Genomic DNA, 20,695 nt, shown 5'->3' with positions numbered 1-20,695 from the left:
GGGGAAGGCTGGCTGCCCCCCCCCACCCCCCAGGAGTCCTCAATAACTAGATGCTGGCAGTTCCTCAGCGTTGCCTGGCTTGTGGAGGCTGACACATCACAACTCGAGACATCAGACACCAAATACCAACTATCTGATTTAAAAGATGAACAACAACAACAACAAAAATACAAACAGTTCTGTGAAATAAAGGACCCAGGAGTCAGCCTGATGGGCATACGCCCCTCTGTAGGAAAACACATTGGAAGCCCAATCAGGCTGCAGGTAACGTTACTGGTACATCCACCACCACAACAGCAAGGTCCCCTCATGAGTGTGTGGACTGGATATACCTGCCTTCAGCCCCCTGGCCTTGGACTGTCACATTCTTTCCTTACACACAGTTAATACCAGTTACTCATGAGAGACTTTACACGTGCTAATTGAGGTTCCTGAGGCTATACCTTGATCTCAGTACAAGAAGAATCTTAATCATCTGTTACATTTTAATTTCCTATTACAGTAAAATGTATAGTAACTGCCTCACTGCCCTTCTGCCTTACCTGAAAAACCTCTTGTAGGGCCAATGCAAGTCGAAAACGTAATCACTGTTAATTTCAATGGGAAAACATTTTATACGTTTCAAGTCCCCAAACTGACATCCATTCATGTGAAAACACCAGATCTCTTTAAGATGGACACAATTACATCAATAATTAACATTGGTTATCATAAACACATAAAGGCATTTTCTCTTCATTAATTATTACTAATTACACTATTATTCTATAATATGGCCATTTACCTGTTGTTTCTTAGCTTTTATGCCCTGTACTATTTAAGACTAAATTTATAACAAAACATACATACAAATGATACCCAATATTTATACAATTCAACTTTTATTTTTAACAAGAGAAATAAAATCAATGAAAACCATGCAAATGATATCACCTTTATTGAACAGTTGAAATAAAAGAGACATGATGTAAGATTATCCCTGCTATATTTAAGCAAAACACTAAGAAATGTGATGGGAGAACCTAAGGTAACATGGGCCAGCTATGTGAAGATGATACACGGTGACTCTCTTCTTCAGCTCTAAGAATTACACCAAGTAAATCCAACCTGATAGATGCAAAGAAATGCCTTGGGTATCAGTTATCTTTCATTGCAAAATAAACCATCTCAAAACTTATTGGTTTAACTTTAAAACAATAAACCTAATTTTTCACTGGTCTATGGGTTTGTCGATGGGCTTCTTCTGGTCTCGGCCAACAAAGCTGGGCCTAGATGGTCTACAATGGCCTGGCTCACATGTCTGATGGTTGGCAGGCTAGTTGGTCTACGGAGCCACACTCATATGTCTGGCAGTTGCTTAGATGTCAGTTGGGGTGATGACCACATGTCTTTCATCATTCATCAGGTTAGCCAGGAGTTTTTCACAAGGTGGTGGAAGAGTTCTCAGCAGCAAGAGAGAGCAAGCTATAATTGTAAGCACTTTTTAAGACTTCTAGTATCAGAAGACTGCTAATATCCCATAAAACAAAGCAAGTCACATAGCCAAGCCTAGATTCATAAAATGGAGAAACAGACTCCACCTCTCAATGGGAGAAGCTGAAAATACTATGGCTATTCTGTTCAATGTACCACACCTTGGAAGCCAAAGTAGCGAGATTAAATGATATTCCTTGTAACCAGAATGGGTGAATATCTCAGGATTTAAATACATTACTATGAAAGGGGAGGGGGGTGTTTCTGTTTCAACTACTGAGGTTATCTAGTAAGGCTGCCCTCTTGGGTCCTCTACTACATGTGAGGCAAGGAAATAAAACCAAAAAGGTAGGCAGAGGCTAGGGCTCTGCAGGCCACATGATGGAATTTAGGTCTTGATCCCAAGAGTAATGGGAAGCCATAGAGTGTTTTAAGGAGAGAGATAAGATCACTTGGGCTGCAATGAGGGCAGTAATTCTAGAAGCTTTGCCAGGAAGGGGAATCTTGAGATAAGGCTTTAGTCACAGAATATGGGGTCAAAGGAAAGGGTTTTTTTTGTTTTTGTTTTTTCAAAGCAAAAGATGGTTGAAACTGATGGAAGGATCCAATACTACAAGAGGTTAAAGGGAGAACCCTGAGAATTGGGAAAGGAAACTTAAGCATGCATGGAAAGTTTGGTTTAAAAAAATTATCATACAATAAAATTGATTGTATTTTTCTTATACAGTTCTATGGATTTTAACACATGTATAGACTCATGTAACTACCACCACAGTCAGAATACAGAAGAGTTCCATCACCCCAAAACACTTCTTTTTGCTATCCCTTTATAGTCACTCCTCCATTCCTAATTCCTGGCAACCACTGACTTATTCTCCATCACTATAGTTTTCATATTTTCAAGATTTTCATTTTGAGACTAGCTTCCTTCATTCAGCATGCCTTTATTGTTATGTTGTTATAACGCCAAGTTGTTGGGTGTATCAATACTTCTTTCCTTTTTATTGCTAAGTAGTATTCCATTGGGGTCAGCTTCTGATAGAATTCCCCAGGTAGTAGTGATATCACTATTCTACCAGTTACTTGGGGCAAAAACCTTGATCACCCTTGACTCTCTTCTCTAACCTATACATAATCCATTAGTAAATCCTGTGGCTTTACTTTCAAAATACACCCGAAATCTGACCAGTTCTTACCACCTCCAATGCTGTCATCTAGTTCAGGCCACCATCATCTTCTGCCAGGACTAGTGCTTCCACTCTTACTTCGCTACCCTCATTGTCTATTCTCCATACGACAGCTAGAATGAAACTTTTATTTTTTCATTTATTTATTTTTGGCCATGTGGCATGCGGGATCTTAGTTCCCCAACCGGGGATCAAACCCATGCCCCCTGCAGTGAAGCTCAGAGCCCTAACCACTGGACTGCCAGGGAATTCCCTCAAATGAAACTTTTAGAGACTTAAATCTGGTCAAGTTAGTCTTGTGCTCAAAACTCTTCAGTGGTTTAAGCGGTAACGATCCGAAGTTGTCACCATGGCCTACAAAGTCCCACATGACTGGGCCCCTGGCTACCTCTCTGATGTCATCTCCTACCACTCTCCCCCCACTCACTCTGTATCAGCTATAGTGGTCTCCTTGCTAATTCTATAGCACGTCAAGCACGCTCCTGCCTCAGAGCATTTGAATTTGCTGTCTCCTCTGTCTGGAACATGCTTTCCCTAGTAATCCACATGGCTTACCCCCATCAAGTCAGTTCCAGTTTCTGCTTAAGTGTCCCTTATCAATAAGTCTTTCTCTGACTAATGTCTAAAATGGCAGCCACCTGAGACCAATGTCTAACCCTTACCCTGCTTTGTTCTTCTTAGAATACATATATATATATATATACATATGTATAAAAACAAATATATATGTATTGTTTTTCTGTCTCCCCACATTAGGAAGATCCTTGAAGATAAGGAATTTTTTTGTTTATTGCTGAACAAGCACCTAGATGAGTACATGAGTGCCTCATCTGGCATACAGTGGGAGTTCAATGAATTTTTTTTTTTTTGGCCGCACCGCACAGCATGAAGGATCTTAGTTCCCCGACCAGGGATGGAACCCGTGCCCTCTGCAGTGGAAGCATGGATTCTTAACCACTGGACTGCCAGCGAAGTCCCTCAATGAATAGTTTTGATTGAGTAACTTATAGGAGGAAAGGACAGATGGGAACATATGTAGATTTCTAGATTTTAGGGCATTCTACATTTTCTATTACTTATACAGTAAGATAATCAGGGGAAGGGGTACGGGAAGCATAGGGGATTAGAGACTTGCCGATAGTGGAGAGCAGGTTAACTAGAAAAATATAATGAAATTTCCAGGCACTGTTCAAAGCCCATTTAAGGCTGACATTATTATATTTAGTGATGCCAATCTGTTCAGCAGGACAATTTACTATGACAAGGTACAGGCATTGAGAAGCATGTTAGTCCACCCGGGGTGGAGGACTTAGTTGGGGAAAAGAGGAGGGCAGGCTTAAGAGTAAGTAAGAGGGGGATTGTAATGATGTACCATTGAATCTAAGATGGATAAGGACGGAACTGAAGAATGAGAATTAAGTAGAAGCTTTCAACAGATTGGAGGTTCTGATAAAGTAAAAAAGACAGTTATGGTGAAGTTCTTAAGCAGTCAAGCTAAAGGTTATCAGGCTGTAGTTGGACAGAGGGATGTTCAAACTACTGATTCATAACAAGATAGGGTTTCTAGTGACAAGGTCCAGGTTTTTGACTGGGATTGGGAGGTTGATGTAAGGGATGAGGCCTGCATGTTAAATGAGTTGTCCACAGTGACTCTGAATTTATCAAGATGGAAGATGGTTAGAGAAGAGAAAGTAAGACAAGGACCTGGATGCACATATTAGCAGATCATCTCTACAGAGGCGGTTAAATGGGCGGCAAAGTCTTACAAGTAAGCGTCAGAGAAGCAAGGGTTTTTACAGGAGGTGACAGTATATGGTACCTTGCCCCCACTTTTGGAACCTGGGAAGCGAGAATACTAACCCATGTGAGGGAGCTCCAGGGGACGCAGCATCCTCAGAGAACAGAGAAAAGCTGATCTGGAAGCGGGAATCTCAGAGGAAGATCGGTTTGAAGGTAGGAGGTTGGGGAGGCGACCGAAGCAGCAGAAAACCCTGACACTCCTTGTCCTTTATTTACCTTCTTCCCAACCTACCGCCCGCCCACGCTACACCAACCTCCACAACTAGAAAACACTCAGAAAAGAGTGTAAGCACACCGGCTCTTTTCAACTCCCCGCGGAAGTACTCACACCGGAACTCCTCCATGTCTGCGCTTCCCCATTGGCGGAAGCTTCCGCCAGCTTCTACTCACTTCCGCCCACGACTCAGTTGGGCGGGGCTTTCCCTAGAAGTCACTTCCGCCTGACCCCGCCCCTCGTTCCCTTTTTGGCCGTTTCCGGCCTCAGGCCCCGCCCCATACCGTGTGACCCCGCCCCCTTCCCGCCCCGGGCCGGCAACCCGGCCCTGCGGCGCCGCTTCCGGTGCGGGCCCCGCCCCGGCTGTGGCCCCCGGCTGCGGAGAAGTCCGAAACGCAGCTGCCGCGCCGGGCCCTGAGTGGCTGCCTCTTCCACCGCTGGCGGACCCGGAGCGCCCCGTACAGGTAAGCCGCGCGGTGCCCAGCTCCCTCAGCCTTGGCGGGAGCGAGGGCTGTGGCAGGTGGAGGGGACGGCGTAGTAGGAGGAGAGGCAGGTGTGTAGGGGAAGACGTGAAGACGCGGGCCAGTGGAGCACGGGGGCCAAGGAGGAAAAGTGAGAGCGCTGGGAGGAGCCCGGAGGCGCCCTCGCCCATTAGGGTGATATGAGATAAAGGGATGGGAAGAGTGAGGGGCCCCTGGGAACTGAGAGGGCTAGAATAGGTGGGGTTGGGACAATCTAAGAAGAGCCGGCGGATTGGCTGGGAGGGCTCAGTAGAGGTAAAAGTGATAGAGTTGGGTTGTGGGGGTATAAAGAATGGCGGGGGGTGGAGGTGTGGGGCTTAAAGGGGGTTGAGGCCAGAGGGATCCGGCAGCGAAGGTAGAGGGAATGGTGGGCGAGGCCGGCTTCAAAGCTGCAAGGAGTCCGTTGCGCCGGGCTTAGAGTCGGGAACTTTAGGGGAAATGGGGGAGGGAGCCGTGTGAAAGGATGGAGTGGTTTAGATTTCTGAGACCCAAGTTTTCTAAAAGTAGGCAGGTGGTATTGTTTGGATCAACTAGCTGCTTAGGGACAAGGGAAAGATAGGCTCTTTGGGGGAGGGTGTGTGTATCGAGTTGTAGAACTGAGTCATCTCAGTCTTAACTAAGGAGGCTGTGAGACACCACCCCCTCTGCTGGGGACAGCATACAGAGAAGATGGTGCCACAAGATGAGAAGCAGTTGTTCAATGACTGGCAGGACTTGCATGAAAAATTATCCCGCTTGTGATTGATTGATGTTATAATGTTGTAAGGAGAATTAAAATGACCACGGAATTATTTTCTTTATTCTTTGGTTTACTTTTCTTTGATGCAAATTGTTTTTATTTTAAATGAATACTTTTGGCAACTGGATTTAATGTGGGTGTAAATCTTTTCATGCTTTGTTACACTATAAAAAGGGCTATAGCAGAATGAAAGTATTGCTTCCGGCATAACTCACTTTCTAAAGTGCCAAGAGAGGAAGTAAAGGGAGGAAGAGGAAAATTGGAATTTGAATCTTTCACAGAATGCAAAAGACAAAAGCAGTGCTTCTAAGATTAAACAGAAAATGAGGATTTTAAAATTTCTACTTTTTTGCCTAACTTTAAAAGTCCTACCTTTTTTCTCTAACCCGGTTTTTAAAAAATGCCTAAATCCAAACAGTTTTTATTGCTAGGAGTGTGATTACTTCCCCATGAATTTTTGAAGATACCTAGATATTTAAGTTTTTGGGTTTTTTTTTTTTTTAAATCTTTCTACCCAGTCCTAAAACAGTGGAACAACGCAAATATCAAGTCCCAACCTGTGCAGTGCAGCTTCTTCTTTCATGTGATGACAACATTGTACGCCATGTTGCAAGTCCTGTTAACCTAAAATTTGCCCATGCATAGTAATCCATTCAGTTATGGAGACTTGCTGAGGAAGCATAACTCAAGTGAGGTTTGCTGGGGATGGGGGCCTGGAAAGGAGGAAGGGAAGGGGGGTTGGTTAGAGGAGGAGAGGGTGTGAAAGGGGTGTGTGTTTGGAGACTGATTGGTAAGAATGCTGATAAACCTGCCCCCAGAATACTTTTGGCCTGAAAGCCTTTTCTTTTTGTATTCGTCATAGAATGTCATAGAAGTGAATCAGAAAGAAAGGGGATGTGAAGAGATTTACTAGGCTGTTTATAAAAAAGAAGCTTTGCCTCGTTTACACAATATTGATACCTGTTTCCAATTAATTACCTTAAAAATCTCCAGAGGAATTCCCCCCTGTTTGTTTTTTGAGTGCCCATTGCAATTTGAAACTCTTGCCTCCTTGCGTGTTTCTTTCTCTCATGTTGTTGAAATTGGATTCTTTTTGAGGCTATAATGTCTGGTTAGCATTGGCTCAGCCCACTCAAAAAGCAGGCTTGGCGGTTTGATCTGGGAAATTTTAAAAGTTTAAACCTAAGAGCAGTTTGCTAGGTTCTGCTTTTCTATGAGAGAAATCTTGCCGTCTGCCTGATAGCTCTGTGTCTTGCTTAGATGGTAATACCTTTCTCTGATGGGCCTGGGAACCTAAGCAGTATTCTCTTTCTTGTAGGCAGGCCCTTCTTTCCCTTTTTTTAAATGATGGTTTTCATACTCGCAACCTCTGTACAGTGTAAACCCAGTTGCTTTTTCAGTAGTAAACAGATTAATGTTTGATAATGTTGAGGAAGAGAGATCAGAACACAGATGTTTGCAGACTCAATGTCATCTGGATTTACTTCGTTTTAAAACCACAGTAGTCCACTGCAGCTGAGATTCATACTGTATTTCTCCTCTTAAATCCTGTTCCTCTTCTGCATACTTTTCCTTACCCAACTCCCACCACCCCCTACCCTGCCCTACCCCCACCTCAAACTCCCACCACTTACTCATCTTAAAACTCAGGTTTACGGGCATATGTTTAATGCTCAGAACTCATACCCTTTACTGGAGAAAAGAAAACCTTTTTATACCTGCTTTACATTGTTGGTTTTTTTTTTTTCCTTTTTCTTTTCTCCTTCTTTGTGGTTTCTATTAATCACTTAGAGGTTTACACCCAGTGTGCCTGCCGGGCTGTGCCCAGGTTCAGAGCCATGCCAATCGGTGGGTGAAGCTTGAGGCAGTGATGGAGCCACTGCAGCCTCAGCAGAAGCAGCAGCCGCCGCAGCAGCAGCCACCGCCGCCGCCACAGCCACCACACCTGGCTCCTCTGCAGATGGATGCCAGAGAGAAGCAGGTTCAGCAGATGAGAGAAACCCCGTTCTTGTATGCCCAGAAGCTGGTCACACAGCAGACTCACCTTTCTGCCACACCTGGGAGGCCTTCTGGCAGCCCTGCCCTGGGTCCCTTAGCCAGAGTTCCACCAGCCCCAGCAGTGGCCCGAGTGTTTGAACGGAGCAAGGTGAACTCAGAGCCTGAGAAAGAGGAAGGAGGTTTGGAAGATGAGGATGGGGATGATGAAGTTGCAGAGGTGGCTGAGAAAGAGACCCAGGCTGCTTCAAAATATTTTCACGTGCAGAAGGTGGCTCGCCAAGACCCCAGAGCCGCACCCGTATCTGGTCTGCTTCCAGCGCCAGGGCTCCCGCCACATGGACAGCAAGCTAAAGAAGACCATACCAAAGATGCTCCTAAGGCCTCAGCTTCAGTCTCCACAGCAGGGCAGCCGGGCTGGAATCTGGATGAGCAGCTCAAGCAGGTCAGTCTTTCTGGTATGGGGGCATTATTTGTTCTCCCTAAAGGCTAGCCAGGGAGAGGTACTGGACTGCCAGGGTCTGTGCCAGTCTGTGCCTTCTCAGCCTACTTCAGTGACCAGCAGCCTAGACGTGAATAGACTGAGTTTTTTCCTCATAGTTGTTTTCTTGATTAGAGCAGTGAAATGTGTAAATTACTCCTAATATAGATTGTTCCAAGTTTAATATGAAAGACCAAGTACAGTCTTCTTTTGTTTAAAGGAAGAATGAGGTTGCAACAGTGTTATGAGGGATATCTAAAAATGAGATGTGTGGCTCTAATTTCAGTTTTTCTAGTAGTAGTTTGATAAGAGAACAGTCTTGCCTAACACAGTGTCTTAGCTCCAGGCTAACCCAGGATCATGCTTTTTAAGGTCAGTTTTGCTGTTTTGCTCCTAAACATAACTGATGAGAACCTTTTGCATTGTGTATATTTTCCAGCAAAGAGCCTTTAGACATGATTTCATTTCACCCTTGTATCACCTCCTTTGAAACAGGGCAGGGTAGACCTCACAATTCCCTTTTAATTTTTTTACTTTTTTTTTTGCTGTGCTGTGCGGCTTGCAGGATCTTAGTTCCCTGACCAGGGATTGAACCCAGGCAGTGAAAGTGCAGACTCCTAACCACTAGACCTCCAGGGAATCCCTCACAATTCCCTTTTGAGCCAAGGCAAGCTTTGGTGATTCCCAAACATGGCAGAGCATCAGAGTCATCTAGGGAGTTTTTAAAAATATAGATTCCAGGGTCCTAATGAATTATCCTAGGGGGTAGAGCCTAAGGAACCTGTGCTCTTTGCCTTCTAATTCTTCTTGTGTTTCTGACTTGCCATGCCGCTTTTCTTCACCCAAAGAATGGGACTGATGATCAGTTCTTCCAGGCTAAGTGACTTGTTGGTGATTAGGCAGGGAGTTCATAATAAAGCCGGTAATATTTGGGTACTCCCCATAAGCACATACACTCCATGTGGTCCAGTGGTGCTGTTGAGGAATTAGTTGTGAAGGGCTATGGATTTACACAGGGCATCCGAGAAGTCATATGAGAAAGGTCCTTTGCAAACTGAAAGCTCAACATCTTTCTATCAAGGCGCCCTGCCTATGCAGTTGATCTGAGTTTCACAGTAGCAGTGTTTGTAGTAGATCCCAGAGCCAGCAAGGTGGGGTTCAAATCCCATCTCTTCCATCTATTACCCTTGTGATCCTTTGGTAGGGCTCAATTCCTTTGAGCCCTCTGTGAAATCAAGATAACGAAGCCTACCTCCAAGGATGTTGTGAGGATTAACAGAACCAGCATGTGGTGGGTAGTAGTGCTCCAGGTGCTCTTTCATGCAAACAGTGCCATCCTCTGCTGCACCCACACAGACATGCTCGGAAGCAGGCGAGACGCTGAGACGCACAGAGGTTTTCCCTCAGATCACCAGGGAGGTAGTGGCAGAGCTCGGACTAGGATCAGAGAATGCCAGCTTCCCCGACAGCAGCAGCCTGGCCGCCAGCCCAGATCCGCCTCCCGGCTGATTGCTTTGGTTTAGCAAAACATCTGTGACTTGCCGGCAGCCCCCGCACTGCTGTGTGGTTGGCAGAGTTCCATGCTGGCCGCTGAGTCAGCTCCTAGTGGGATCCCGCCCTGACAGCACTGGGAAAGTTCAGGCCCGAGGTGGCTGGGCTGCCCCCGCCTTGGCAGCTGGCCAGCCTCTGCGTGTGTGCGGTCGTTCCTAGAAAGTACAGCCTCGTGCGAGGAACAAGTGGAGCTCCAGAGCCTGTCTGTCTTCAGGAAGTGCAGCAGGTGTTGAGGTCAAGCCATTAGAGCTTTGAAAAAAGACACTCTGCAGAAGTGGCGTGTGTGTGCACACACGTGTGCGCCATGCAGGCACCCAACACTGGTTCTAGACAGCATCAGCCCCGTGGCTGCACAGCTCAGTGCTTGGGAGGCTGGCTGTTGGCTTCTGAAACCCTTTGAGTTCATTTTAAGTTTCCGAGGCATACTCACTAATTATAGACTGCCTGGCAGGGCACCTGCCAGAATGTTTTTAAATGCCAGCGTAGCTGAGGCCTAATCTCGCACCCTAAATTTACCCTCCCCCTGGATTTGGAGATCAAGAGCTGGGTTAGGGGGTCACTGGGTAACGATGACTTTAAACCTTAGATGTGTACCTTCTTTTCTCCTTTTGAATTTAATTTTTCAAGATTGATTTGGTCTGTGCCCTCCTCCTTTATCTAATCCTTCTCCTAACAGTGGTAAATAGTGTGCTTGGGGATTTTTTAAATGTTTTAGTTGTGCTTTGGAAGGGGGACTAAAAAAAAATATATCCTAACGGAGAGTCTTTAGAAACTACTACAAACTGTGAGACTAGCTTTTCTTAAAAATTATTCAAAGTCTTTTGTTTCTTATGCAGTTAACTTCCAGAGAGCGGAAAAAGATCTTATTAATGGGTGACGGTGTCCATTTTGTTCTTTCACATAACAAACTTTTATCGAGGCTTCTTTAGGCCAGGCCTCTGCTCCAGGAGCTAAGGCATGCTTCTCCCTTGAAGAGCTCACCAGCTAGGTTTAGCAGAGACAGTGTGGGAACTCAAGGGGGATTGAGTCTTGGGTTGCAACAATTTTGCTCTGTCCTGACTCAGTTAAAGCCCAACTGTCCAGTCTGAGCTATGCTGCAGATATTTTAAAACAGAGTTTTGTTTCAGATATTCATACACCAAGATAAAGTTGATTTTGTCTACAGCATAGCTAACATAGCTTGGTAAATCAACAGAAATACTCAAAAGTATTTACAAGATTTGGGGCTGGTGTGGGGGCCGCAGCAGGCATCTGCCAACTGCAAAGCAAAATTTGGAACGCTTAAGGGCTCCACAGATTATCTTTTGTTTCTGAAATCACATTCTTATAACGTGTAAAGTCAAAATTATTTCATGTTTTCTCCTTGAAGAAACTCTTAGAAAGTAATTTGCTTCTCAAGGCCTGGATTGTTAGAAAGAGTGTGGCATCCTCTGACACCAGAGCGATGGGAAGATGGATAACGCCATTGAGCCAAGCTTCTAAAACCCATCAGATTTCGATGGGCAGAGTAAATAATTGTAAAACAAGACAGCAGAGAGCTGAGTGTCCCTTCTCTCAAGGGAGATCAGTAGAAGCCTGTCAACATACAACCAGCTAGGGGTGTTGCTGGCCTGTTAGGGGTGGTCTTCTGTCCTTCTGGAAAGAGAGCAGTTCAGGCAGTGCAGGCTTTGTCTGTCTTGAGCCCATTAATGGAGCCAGTTTTCCAGAAGGGCATAGACTCCTTCCCATAGGATAGGAAGGAAGATGAATGATGGCTTAATGGGCATATGAGAGCCAGAGAGTGTGTCTGATTTTCTGTGTATGTTGGCAGTCTCTTGGATTACTGAGTGTGAGAAGGAGGAAGGTTGACTGACTGCTTGGTCTCCAGAATCCATTACCAAGAGTAATGAGGTAGTAGTGAGGTGTGGTCTCTCGGGCTAGGCCTACTTTTCTGGGTACGTACTGCATGTCTTTGGAACATTTGATGCTTTTAGTAAAGATTGTGCAGACTATTACCTGAAAATAAATAAGATCATGAGCTTTCTCCACTTTCTTTGTAAGTCTACTTTGCATGGCCTTAGCTCCGATATTCATAGTGGAATCCATCTAGATCAGTGTTTCTCAGTTGGAGGTGATCTCCCCAACCCCTCCTTCTCCCAAGGGATATTTGGCAAAGTCGAGAGATATGTTTAGTTGTCATGACTGGGGCAGGTGGAGCTGTGCTGCCGACATCGCGTGGGTGGAGGCCAGGGATACTACTAAACGTCCTGCAATGCACAGGACAGTCCCCCACAACAAAGAATTTTCTGGCCCGCAAATGTCAGTAGCGCCAAGGTTGAGAAACCCTGCTTTAGACTGTGTAATTAGAACGAGAATATATGCTGTGCTTTCAGACACTGCCCTAGACTCTTCCTTTGTGTTTTGGTCCTGGTAACTGAAGTGTTTGGCAACCTTGAGTTTTCTTCACTTCTGTTTTCAGTATCCGTGTTGAGTTTGTGTCTTCTGTCGTCATCTGGTGAGCAGACTGTCCATCACTCGGGGGAGGATTGGGACCTAGGACTTGCGCGCTCTTATTTGGCTCTGTCAGTGGCTCTTCAGCCTGGTGTTCCATGATATCTAAGATGTCAGTGGTGATTTGTGAGAGCGCTCGGTCGCCCTTCTAGACTTTAACCCCAAAAGGTCAAGGCATAAATACTCAGCAAACTTGTTATGTAGTAAAAGATGTAATTATTAAGTCAGCATTGGTTTTGGAGCCAAAAGATGTGGATTTAGATCCTAACTCCACCACTTGCTTGCTATAGTGCTTGGCACAGATGTCCTACCCTACCTTTCTGAACCCATGCATACATCTCTCCCAGAGGATGATAATCCTCTCTTGCCATCCTCAGGGAGGAATTTTAAAGATATTACAAAGATGGAAGAAGAAAATAAGTGTGAAAGATCTTTGTAAAATGTATACCATTAGGCAAAGTTTAGGTTGAATGGTCATTAGCACCTAAATACTTTTTGAAACTGTAATTTTTCAATTTTTACTATCTTTGTAGGGTAAGATGTTCCGTAAATCTTAGTGCTCTAAAGCAACTCCTTTTCAAATTTTCTGGAACTGTGACCAAACTCTAGTATTCTAGGGTTCTCTGAAGCATTTCAGGATTATGTGAGTTAAAGCCATTGCACTCTTGAAGCTGCTTCTTTCCATATTAAAATAGGGATATTTCTCCTTTAGGTAGAAGTAAGCTTTGTTTATGTTGAATTCTTATAAATACATGATTAGGGACTTAACTTGGGTCTTTATCTTTCTTAGCAAAGACTAATCCCTCCATGTGTGTCCCAGATCCCATCCCCTCCTAATTTTCAGGGGCCTGCTTCATCAGTGAACCCATTTCCCTGACTCTTGGAACTCTCTTCTGAAGTTTATTCCACACTAACACATGTTCTACTATCCCCAAATTAAAAAAAAAAGTCTCCTTTTAATCAGTAAATCTGCCTGATTTGATTGCTACCAGGAAATGAGAAGTCAGTTTTTATTTTTTTAATTTTAATTTTATTTTTTTTTGGCCATGACACTTGGCTTGTGGGATCTTAGTTCCCTGACCAGGGATCAAACCTGGACCTTCTGCAGTGAAAATGTGGAGTCCTAACCACTGGACTGCCAGGAAATTCCCGAGAAATCACTTTTTAAAAACTTTCCCTTGACTGCACATCTCTTTCTAGCATGTTCTGTAGTCCTGACTATCCACGCACTTACCACAACAAAGCCTCTCGGAAATCGTTTGCACTCCGTACCTCCACTTTGTCACCTTCTGCTCACCCTCAACACACTTCAGTCTGGCCTCTCTTTCTTCCATATCCCTGAAGTTCCTCTTGGTAAGGCCTCCTAGTGATCACCATGTTTCCAAGCCCCGCCAGCTCTCAGCTCATTTGATTTCTCTGCAGTATTGAATTCAGTAGACTCCTCTCCTTGAAACATTTCCGTTTCTTCCTTTCTGTAGCCTCTCCATTGGCTTATTTTCTTTAACCTCTTTCTCTTCTTCTTTCTAACCTCTAGAACTCCAAGTTCCCCAGGGCTCAGTTTTAAACCCTCTTCTTTATATGCTTTCCCTGGGCAATTTCTTTTACTTTCATGGCTTTAAGTACTATCCGCAAGCCACTGACTCAATGTGCATTGTTTGAGCCCATGTTCCCATTCTGAGTTCAATGGATATATTCCCAACTACCTTCTTGGGATGTTTTACTTAGATGTTTTACTGGCACCTCACGTTTAATACATGTAACTCTTAATTTCCAACCTACTCCCACGCAATTATTTCCTCTATTTTCCTTCTCTGTAAAGGGCATTTCTACCCACTTGGTCATTCATATCAGAAACCCTAGAGCTGACTATCTTTGTATACCTCCTACTCTGTCGCTCCATCTGGTAATGCCCAGTTCATCACCAATTCTTATCAGTTCTCCCATCTAAATATCTAGAATCCTGCCACTTCTCTTCTCCACCATCACCTACTTGACCCACGCTTCTTACCTACTGTTGTAACTATCAACAAGTTTCTGTGTCTTCCCTCCTCCATTCTCATTCTCCACACAGCAGCTAGAGTGATCTTCTAAAAACCAAATCAGATTATGTCACTACTTTAATGCCCTCGAAGTTTGTCATCAGTTGCTCTAATTGTAAAACCCCAAATCTGCATAATCTGATCCCTGCCTGCTTCTCCAGCCTTATTTTTGCCAGTATCCTGACCTGTCACTGTACTCCAGTCACCCTGGCCTTTGCAGTGCTAGTCGTTCTGCCTAAAACACTCCTTCAGGCTCTTACCCCAGCTTCCGTTTTTACCTTAAACATCACTTTCTCAGAGGCACTGTCTTCACCTTTAGTGTAGGTCATGTTACAGGCATACCTTGGAGATATGGCGGATTCGGTTGTGTGTATCACAATAAAGTAAGTCACATGAATTTTTGGGTTTCCCAGTGCATATAAAAGTTATGTTTACATTATACTGTAGTCTAGTAAGTGTGCAAATAGCATTATATCTAGAAATACAGTGTACATACCTTAATTAAAAAATGCTTTATTGATAAAGCATACTAACCATTATCTGAGCCTTCAGCAAATTGTAATCTTTTTGTGATAGTAACATCAAAGATCACTGATAACAGATCACCATAACATATAATAATAATGAAAAAGTTTGAAATATTTCGAGAATTACCAAAATGTGACACAGAGACATGAAAGTGAGCAGGTGCTACTGGAAAAATAGCACCAATAGGTGTGCTCCAGGGAGGTCTGCTCGGTGCTTTGTGACGGCCTAGAGGGGTGGGACAAGGAGGGTGGGAGGGAGGCTCAAGAGGGAGGGGATGTGGGGATGTATGTATACTTACAGCTGATTCACTTCGTTGTACAGCAGAAACTAACACAACATTGTAAAGCAAGTATACTCCAATAAAGATAAAAATTAAAAAAATTGGTGTGCTCAACGCAGGGTTATCACAAACCTTCAGTTTCTAAAAACAATGGAGTACCTGCAAAGCGCAGTAAAGCAAAGCACAGTAAAATGAGGTATGCCTGTATATGTTGTCACTGAACATTATACTTTGTGTGGTTTATTTGTTTGATATGAGTCCTGTAATAGATGGTAAGCTCTAAGAGGACGGGGACCTTGTCTGTTTTGCTCATCATTGTGTCCCAGCACCCAGCAGCATAATGTCAGATAATAGGTGCTGCATAAATATTTGTTTCCTCTGCTTTCTTTTAATTTGCCCTGGTGGTTTTTTTTTTTTTATGTGAAGAGCACCATTTCATTTCTTTAAAAAAAATGCTTTTTTTTTTTAAGAGCAGTTTTAGGTCACAGCAAAATTGAGCAGAAACTACAGTGATTTCCCATATACTCTCTGCCCCCACGCATGCACCGCCTCCCCCCTATCAAAATCTGCACCAGAGTGCTGCATTTGTTATAGTCGATGAACCAACACTGAACCATCATTATCACCCAAAGTCCATAGTTTACATTGGGGTTCACTCTGTGGGTTTTGACAAATGTATAATGACATGAATCTACCATTATAGTAACATACAGAGCAGTTTGGTTGCCCTAAAAATCCTCTGTGCTCCAGCTATTCATATCAACCTTTTCAGATTGACTTCTTTCACTTAGTAATATGCATTTCAGTTTCCTCCATGTCTTTTCATGGCTTGATAGCTCATTTCTTTTTAGCACCAAATAATATTCCATTGTCTGGATGTGCCACAGTCTGTTTATCCATTCAGCTACTGAAGGACATTTTGGTTGCTTCTAAGTTTTGGCATGTATGAATAAAGCTACCATAAACATCTGTGTACAGGTTTTTGTTAGACATAAGTTTTGAACCCATTTGTGTAAATAACAAGGAACATGATTTCTGGATTGTATTCAAAGAGTATGTTTAGTTTTATAAGAAACTGTCAAACTGTCTTCCAGAGTGGCTGCACTATTTTGCATTCCTACCAACAGTGAATGAGAGTTCCTGTTACTCCACATCCTTGCCAGCATGTCGTGGTGTTAGTGTTGGGGATTTTGGTCATTTTGTTTAAATTGAATTTTCACTGAGATAATTGTATATTCACGTGCAGTTCTAAGAAATAATTTAGAGAGATTCCTGTACAGTTTGTCCAGTTTTCCCCCAATGGTAACATTTCATAAAACTGTAGTACACTGTGACAGCCTGGATATTGACATTGATGTGATCCACTGATGTTATTTAGATTTCCTAAGTTTTACTTGTACTCTGTGTGTCTGTCCTGTTTTTAAGCCTATTTAGTTGTATGTTTAACACATCTGAAATTCTTTTTACTTAACAAATGCATTTGAAGCTGCAGATTTCTCTCAAAGTTGCTCTTTTGCTGTATCCCACAAGTTTTGATATGCAGTGCTTCCATTGGTTAGTACTAAACGTTTCAAAATTTCAGTTGTGATTGATTCTTTAACCCATGAGTTGTTCGAAAGTATTTTTTAGTTTTCGAATACGTGGGTTTTATCTTTTTAAAAAATATTATGGCTTATAATTCAGCTCTAACCACCGTTGTTAGAGAACTGGTGCGTTATCAGTTTTCTGGAATTTGTTGTGATATCCTTTGTGTTGGCCTTGTGTATGATCAGTTTCTTTAAATTCTCCATATGTGCTTGGAAAGAATGTATATTCTATATTTAATAGAGGTGGGGTTGTATATCTGTATGTTGGATCAAGCTTTTTAATTGTGTTATTCAGATCTTCCTTATCCTTACTAAGTTTGTGTGATCACTTTCAGAAAGAGGTGAATTTAAATATTCCGGTGTAAGACTAGCTTGCTTTCTTTCTTTCTTTCTTTCTTTTTTTTTTTTTTTTGCAATACGCGGGCCTCTCACTGTTGTGGCCTCTCCCGTTGTGGAGCACAGGCTCCGGACGCACAGGCTCAGTGGCCATGGCTCACGGGCCCAGCCGCTCCGCGGCATGTGGGATCTTCCCGGACTGGGGCACGAACCCGTGTCCCCTGCATCGGCAGGTGGACTCTCAACCACTGCGCCACCAGGGAAACCCATGACTGGCTTTCTTTTGATTAGTATTAGTGCATTTTTTCCTTGTACATTCCAGTCTTTATATATTGAGACCACATACAAAAGACCTATAATCTGTCTTTTTTATTAGGTTAATTTAATTTAATCCATGTAGTTATTAGAACTGGTGATACATTTGGACCTATTTCTGCCCTCTAACTTTGGTTTTCCAGTTTAACCATAGTTTTTCTTTGCTTCTTGTTTTCTCCTTTCCTGTCTTTTGTTCGTTTGATTGAATATTCTTTTCTTTTTTTTTAAAGTAATGAATTTATTTATTTTTGGCTGTGTCGGGTCTTCGTTGCCGTGCGCAGGCTTTCTCTAGTTGGGGCGAGCAGGGGCTACTCTTCTTTGTGGTGCACAGGCTTCTCACTGTGGTGGCTTCTCTTGTTGCGGAGCACAGGCTCTAGGTGCACGGGCTTCAGTAGTTGTGGCACGCAGGCTCAGTAGTTGTGGCTCACAGACTCTAGAGTGCAGGCTGAGTTGTTGTGGTGCAGCAGGCTTAGTTGTTCCACAGCATGTGGGATCCTCCTGAACCAGGGCTCGAACCCGTGTCCCCTGCATTGGCAGGTGGATTCTTAACCACTGTCTTTTTCTCCTTTACTGGCTTAGAAGTTATGCTTTCTGTTTCTATTCTTTTGATGATTAGATTTAAACTTTCATTGCTGACTTTTTATACTGCTTTCTTTTTTATTAATTAATTAATTAATTTATTTATTTGGCTGCACGGGGTCTTAATTGTGGCACTCGGGTTCTTTGTTGCTGTGTGTGGGATCTTTGTTACGGCATGTGGAATCTTTAGTTACGGCACATAGGATCCAGTTCCCTGACCAGGGATTTAACCCAGGCCCCCTGCATTGCGAGTGTGGAGTTTTAACCACTGGACCACCAGGGAAGTCCCCTACACTACTTTTAAACAATATTAGGATCTCAGAAATTCTAATGTAGCTTCTGCCTCTCCACTTCCATCATCCAATATTCCAATTTGTTTTACCCCCACCCCCAAATTAGGGTTTTTTTTTCCCCCTACCAGTCAATAGTTATTTAAACTTCCCAACAAGTTTATCCATCTTTTTTTTCACCATTACTTCTTATATCCCATTCTTTCCCTTTGAGTTCAGTCTTCCTTTTTTAGTAACTCTTTTAGCAGAGATTTGTATATAGTAAACTCAGTCTTGGTATGCCTGAAAATGTTTTTTAAATGTATGTTTTTCTTGGGACTTCCCAATGGTTAAGAATCTGCCTGCCAGTGCAGGGGACACAGGTTCAGTCCCTTGTCTGGGAAGATCCCACATGTCACGGAGCAACTTAGGCCGTGTGCCACAACTACTGAGCCTGTGCTCTAGAGCCTGCGAGCCACAACTCCTGAGCCCACGTGCCGCAATTACTGAAGCCCACGTGCCTAGAGCCCGTGCTCCACAACAGCAGAAGCCACTGCAATGAGAAGCCCGCGTACCACAACGAAGGGTAGCCCCCACTTGCCACAATTAGAGAAAGCTCTTGAGCAGCAACAAAGACCCAATGCAGCCAATAAATAAATAAATAAAATTAATAAAAAATAAAAATAAATGTATGTCTTTCTTTATCTTGCCCTTATTCTTGTATGATTGTTCACAGCTTTAGATTCTAGATTGACCATTATTCATCTTAACGCTTTGAGGATATGATCCCATTTGTCTCCTAGCAACTATTTTTGCTCTTGAGAAGTCTATTATCAGTTTAATTGTCACTGTTGTGAATCTTTTTTTCCTCTTTCGTGGCTTTAAAATTTTTACTGACTCTGCTATTTTGCACTTGTACTAGTGTTCTGGGTTTGAACATATTTTTATTTACCCCACTTGGGCCTTGATCTGCTCCTTCAGCCTGATTTGTGTCATTTTTTTTCTTGGCTGCTATTTTTCCTTGACCACTGTTCCTTTTTTTTTTTCTCTTTAAAAAATATTTATTTATTTGGCTGTGTTGGGTCTTAGTTGCGGCACACGGGCTCTTCGTTGCGGCACGCAGGCCTCTCTCTAGTTGTGGTGTTTGCGGGCTCCAGAGTGCGTGGGCTCAGTAGTTGCACCCTGTGGGCTTAGTTGTCCCACAGCATGTGGGATCTTAGTTCCCTGACCAGGGATCAAACCCATGTCCCCTGCACTGGAAGGCAGACTCTTAACCACTGGACCACCAGGGAAGTCCCTTGACCACTATTGTAACAGAAGTATTTGAACCTTCTCATTTAGCCTTCTTTGTATCCTTTCTTTTATAACCTTATCTCTTTATGTCTTTCTCCTGCATTCTGGAATATTTTCATATTCTGTTTTCCAGTTTCTAATTCTCTCTTCAGCTCTGTCTATACTACTTAATCACTTTGAAAAAAGTTTATCTTAATATTGTGTTTTAATATCTGTTCTTTTTTAGTTTTAAAAAATCTGCCTCTTCTTAACATATGGTTTCTATTTTTTCCTTTAGCTCTTTGAACATCTTTTTTTTTTTTTGCGGTACAAAGGCCTCTCACTGTTGTGGCCCCTCCCATTGCAGAACACAGGCTCCAGACATGCAGGCTCAGTGGCCATGGCCAACGGGCCCAGCCGCTCTGCAGCATGTGGGATCTTCCCGGGCTGGGGCACGAACCCGTGTCCCCTGCATCGGCAGGCGGACTCTCAACCACTGTGCCACCAGGGAAGCCCTGAACATCTTTAACTTTTAAAAAACTTTATATGGACTTGTTAAAACTCTTTATTATGGGAATTTCATATATACAAAAGAAGAGAATGGTAATGAACCACCTGTGTCCTTTGCCCAGCTTTTAGCAGTTACCGACCAACATTCTGCTATTGTTTAAACATGCTTGTTTTTTTTTTTTAAATAAATTTATTTATTTTATTTATTTATTTTTGGCTGTGTTGGGTCTTTGTTGCTGCACGTGGGCTTTTTCTAGTTGCGGCGAGCAGGGGCTCCTCTTCATTGCAGTGCGCAGGCTTCTCGTCGCAGTGGCTTCTCTTGTTGCAGAGCATGGGCTCTAGGTGCGTGGGCTTCGGTAGTTGTAGCATGTGGGCTCAGTAGTTATGGCTTGCGGGCTCTAGAGCACAGGCTCTGTAGTTGTGGCACACAGGCTTAGTTGCTCCACGGCATGTGGGATCTTGCTGGACCATGGCTCGAACCTGTGTCCCCTGCATTGGCAGGTGGATTCTTAACCACTGAGCCACCAGGG

At 43.4% G+C, this 20,695-nt stretch overlaps 1 protein-coding gene across 3 annotated transcripts in view; it reads left to right on the top strand.

Moving 5' to 3' along the window:
- The first annotated feature begins 5,013 nt into the window (after window positions 1–5,013).
- Window positions 5,014–20,695, top strand: part of ARID3B (AT-rich interaction domain 3B) — a 53,980-nt gene continuing 38,298 nt past the window's right edge. For all 3 annotated transcript variants that reach the window (XM_030874981.2, XM_030874983.2, XM_030874980.2), the window contains exons 1-2: window positions 5,014–5,138; window positions 7,726–8,374. In XM_030874981.2, the coding sequence (XP_030730841.1) occupies window positions 7,805–8,374 (570 nt within the window). In that variant the 5' untranslated portion in view covers window positions 5,014–5,138; window positions 7,726–7,804. The remainder of the gene's footprint in view (window positions 5,139–7,725; window positions 8,375–20,695) is intronic.

The sequence above is a fragment of the Globicephala melas genome, chromosome 2, assembly GCF_963455315.2.
Source record: "Globicephala melas chromosome 2, mGloMel1.2, whole genome shotgun sequence".
Classification (NCBI taxonomy): domain Eukaryota; kingdom Metazoa; phylum Chordata; class Mammalia; order Artiodactyla; family Delphinidae; genus Globicephala; species Globicephala melas.
This window is presented reverse-complemented; position numbering and strand designations above follow the sequence as displayed.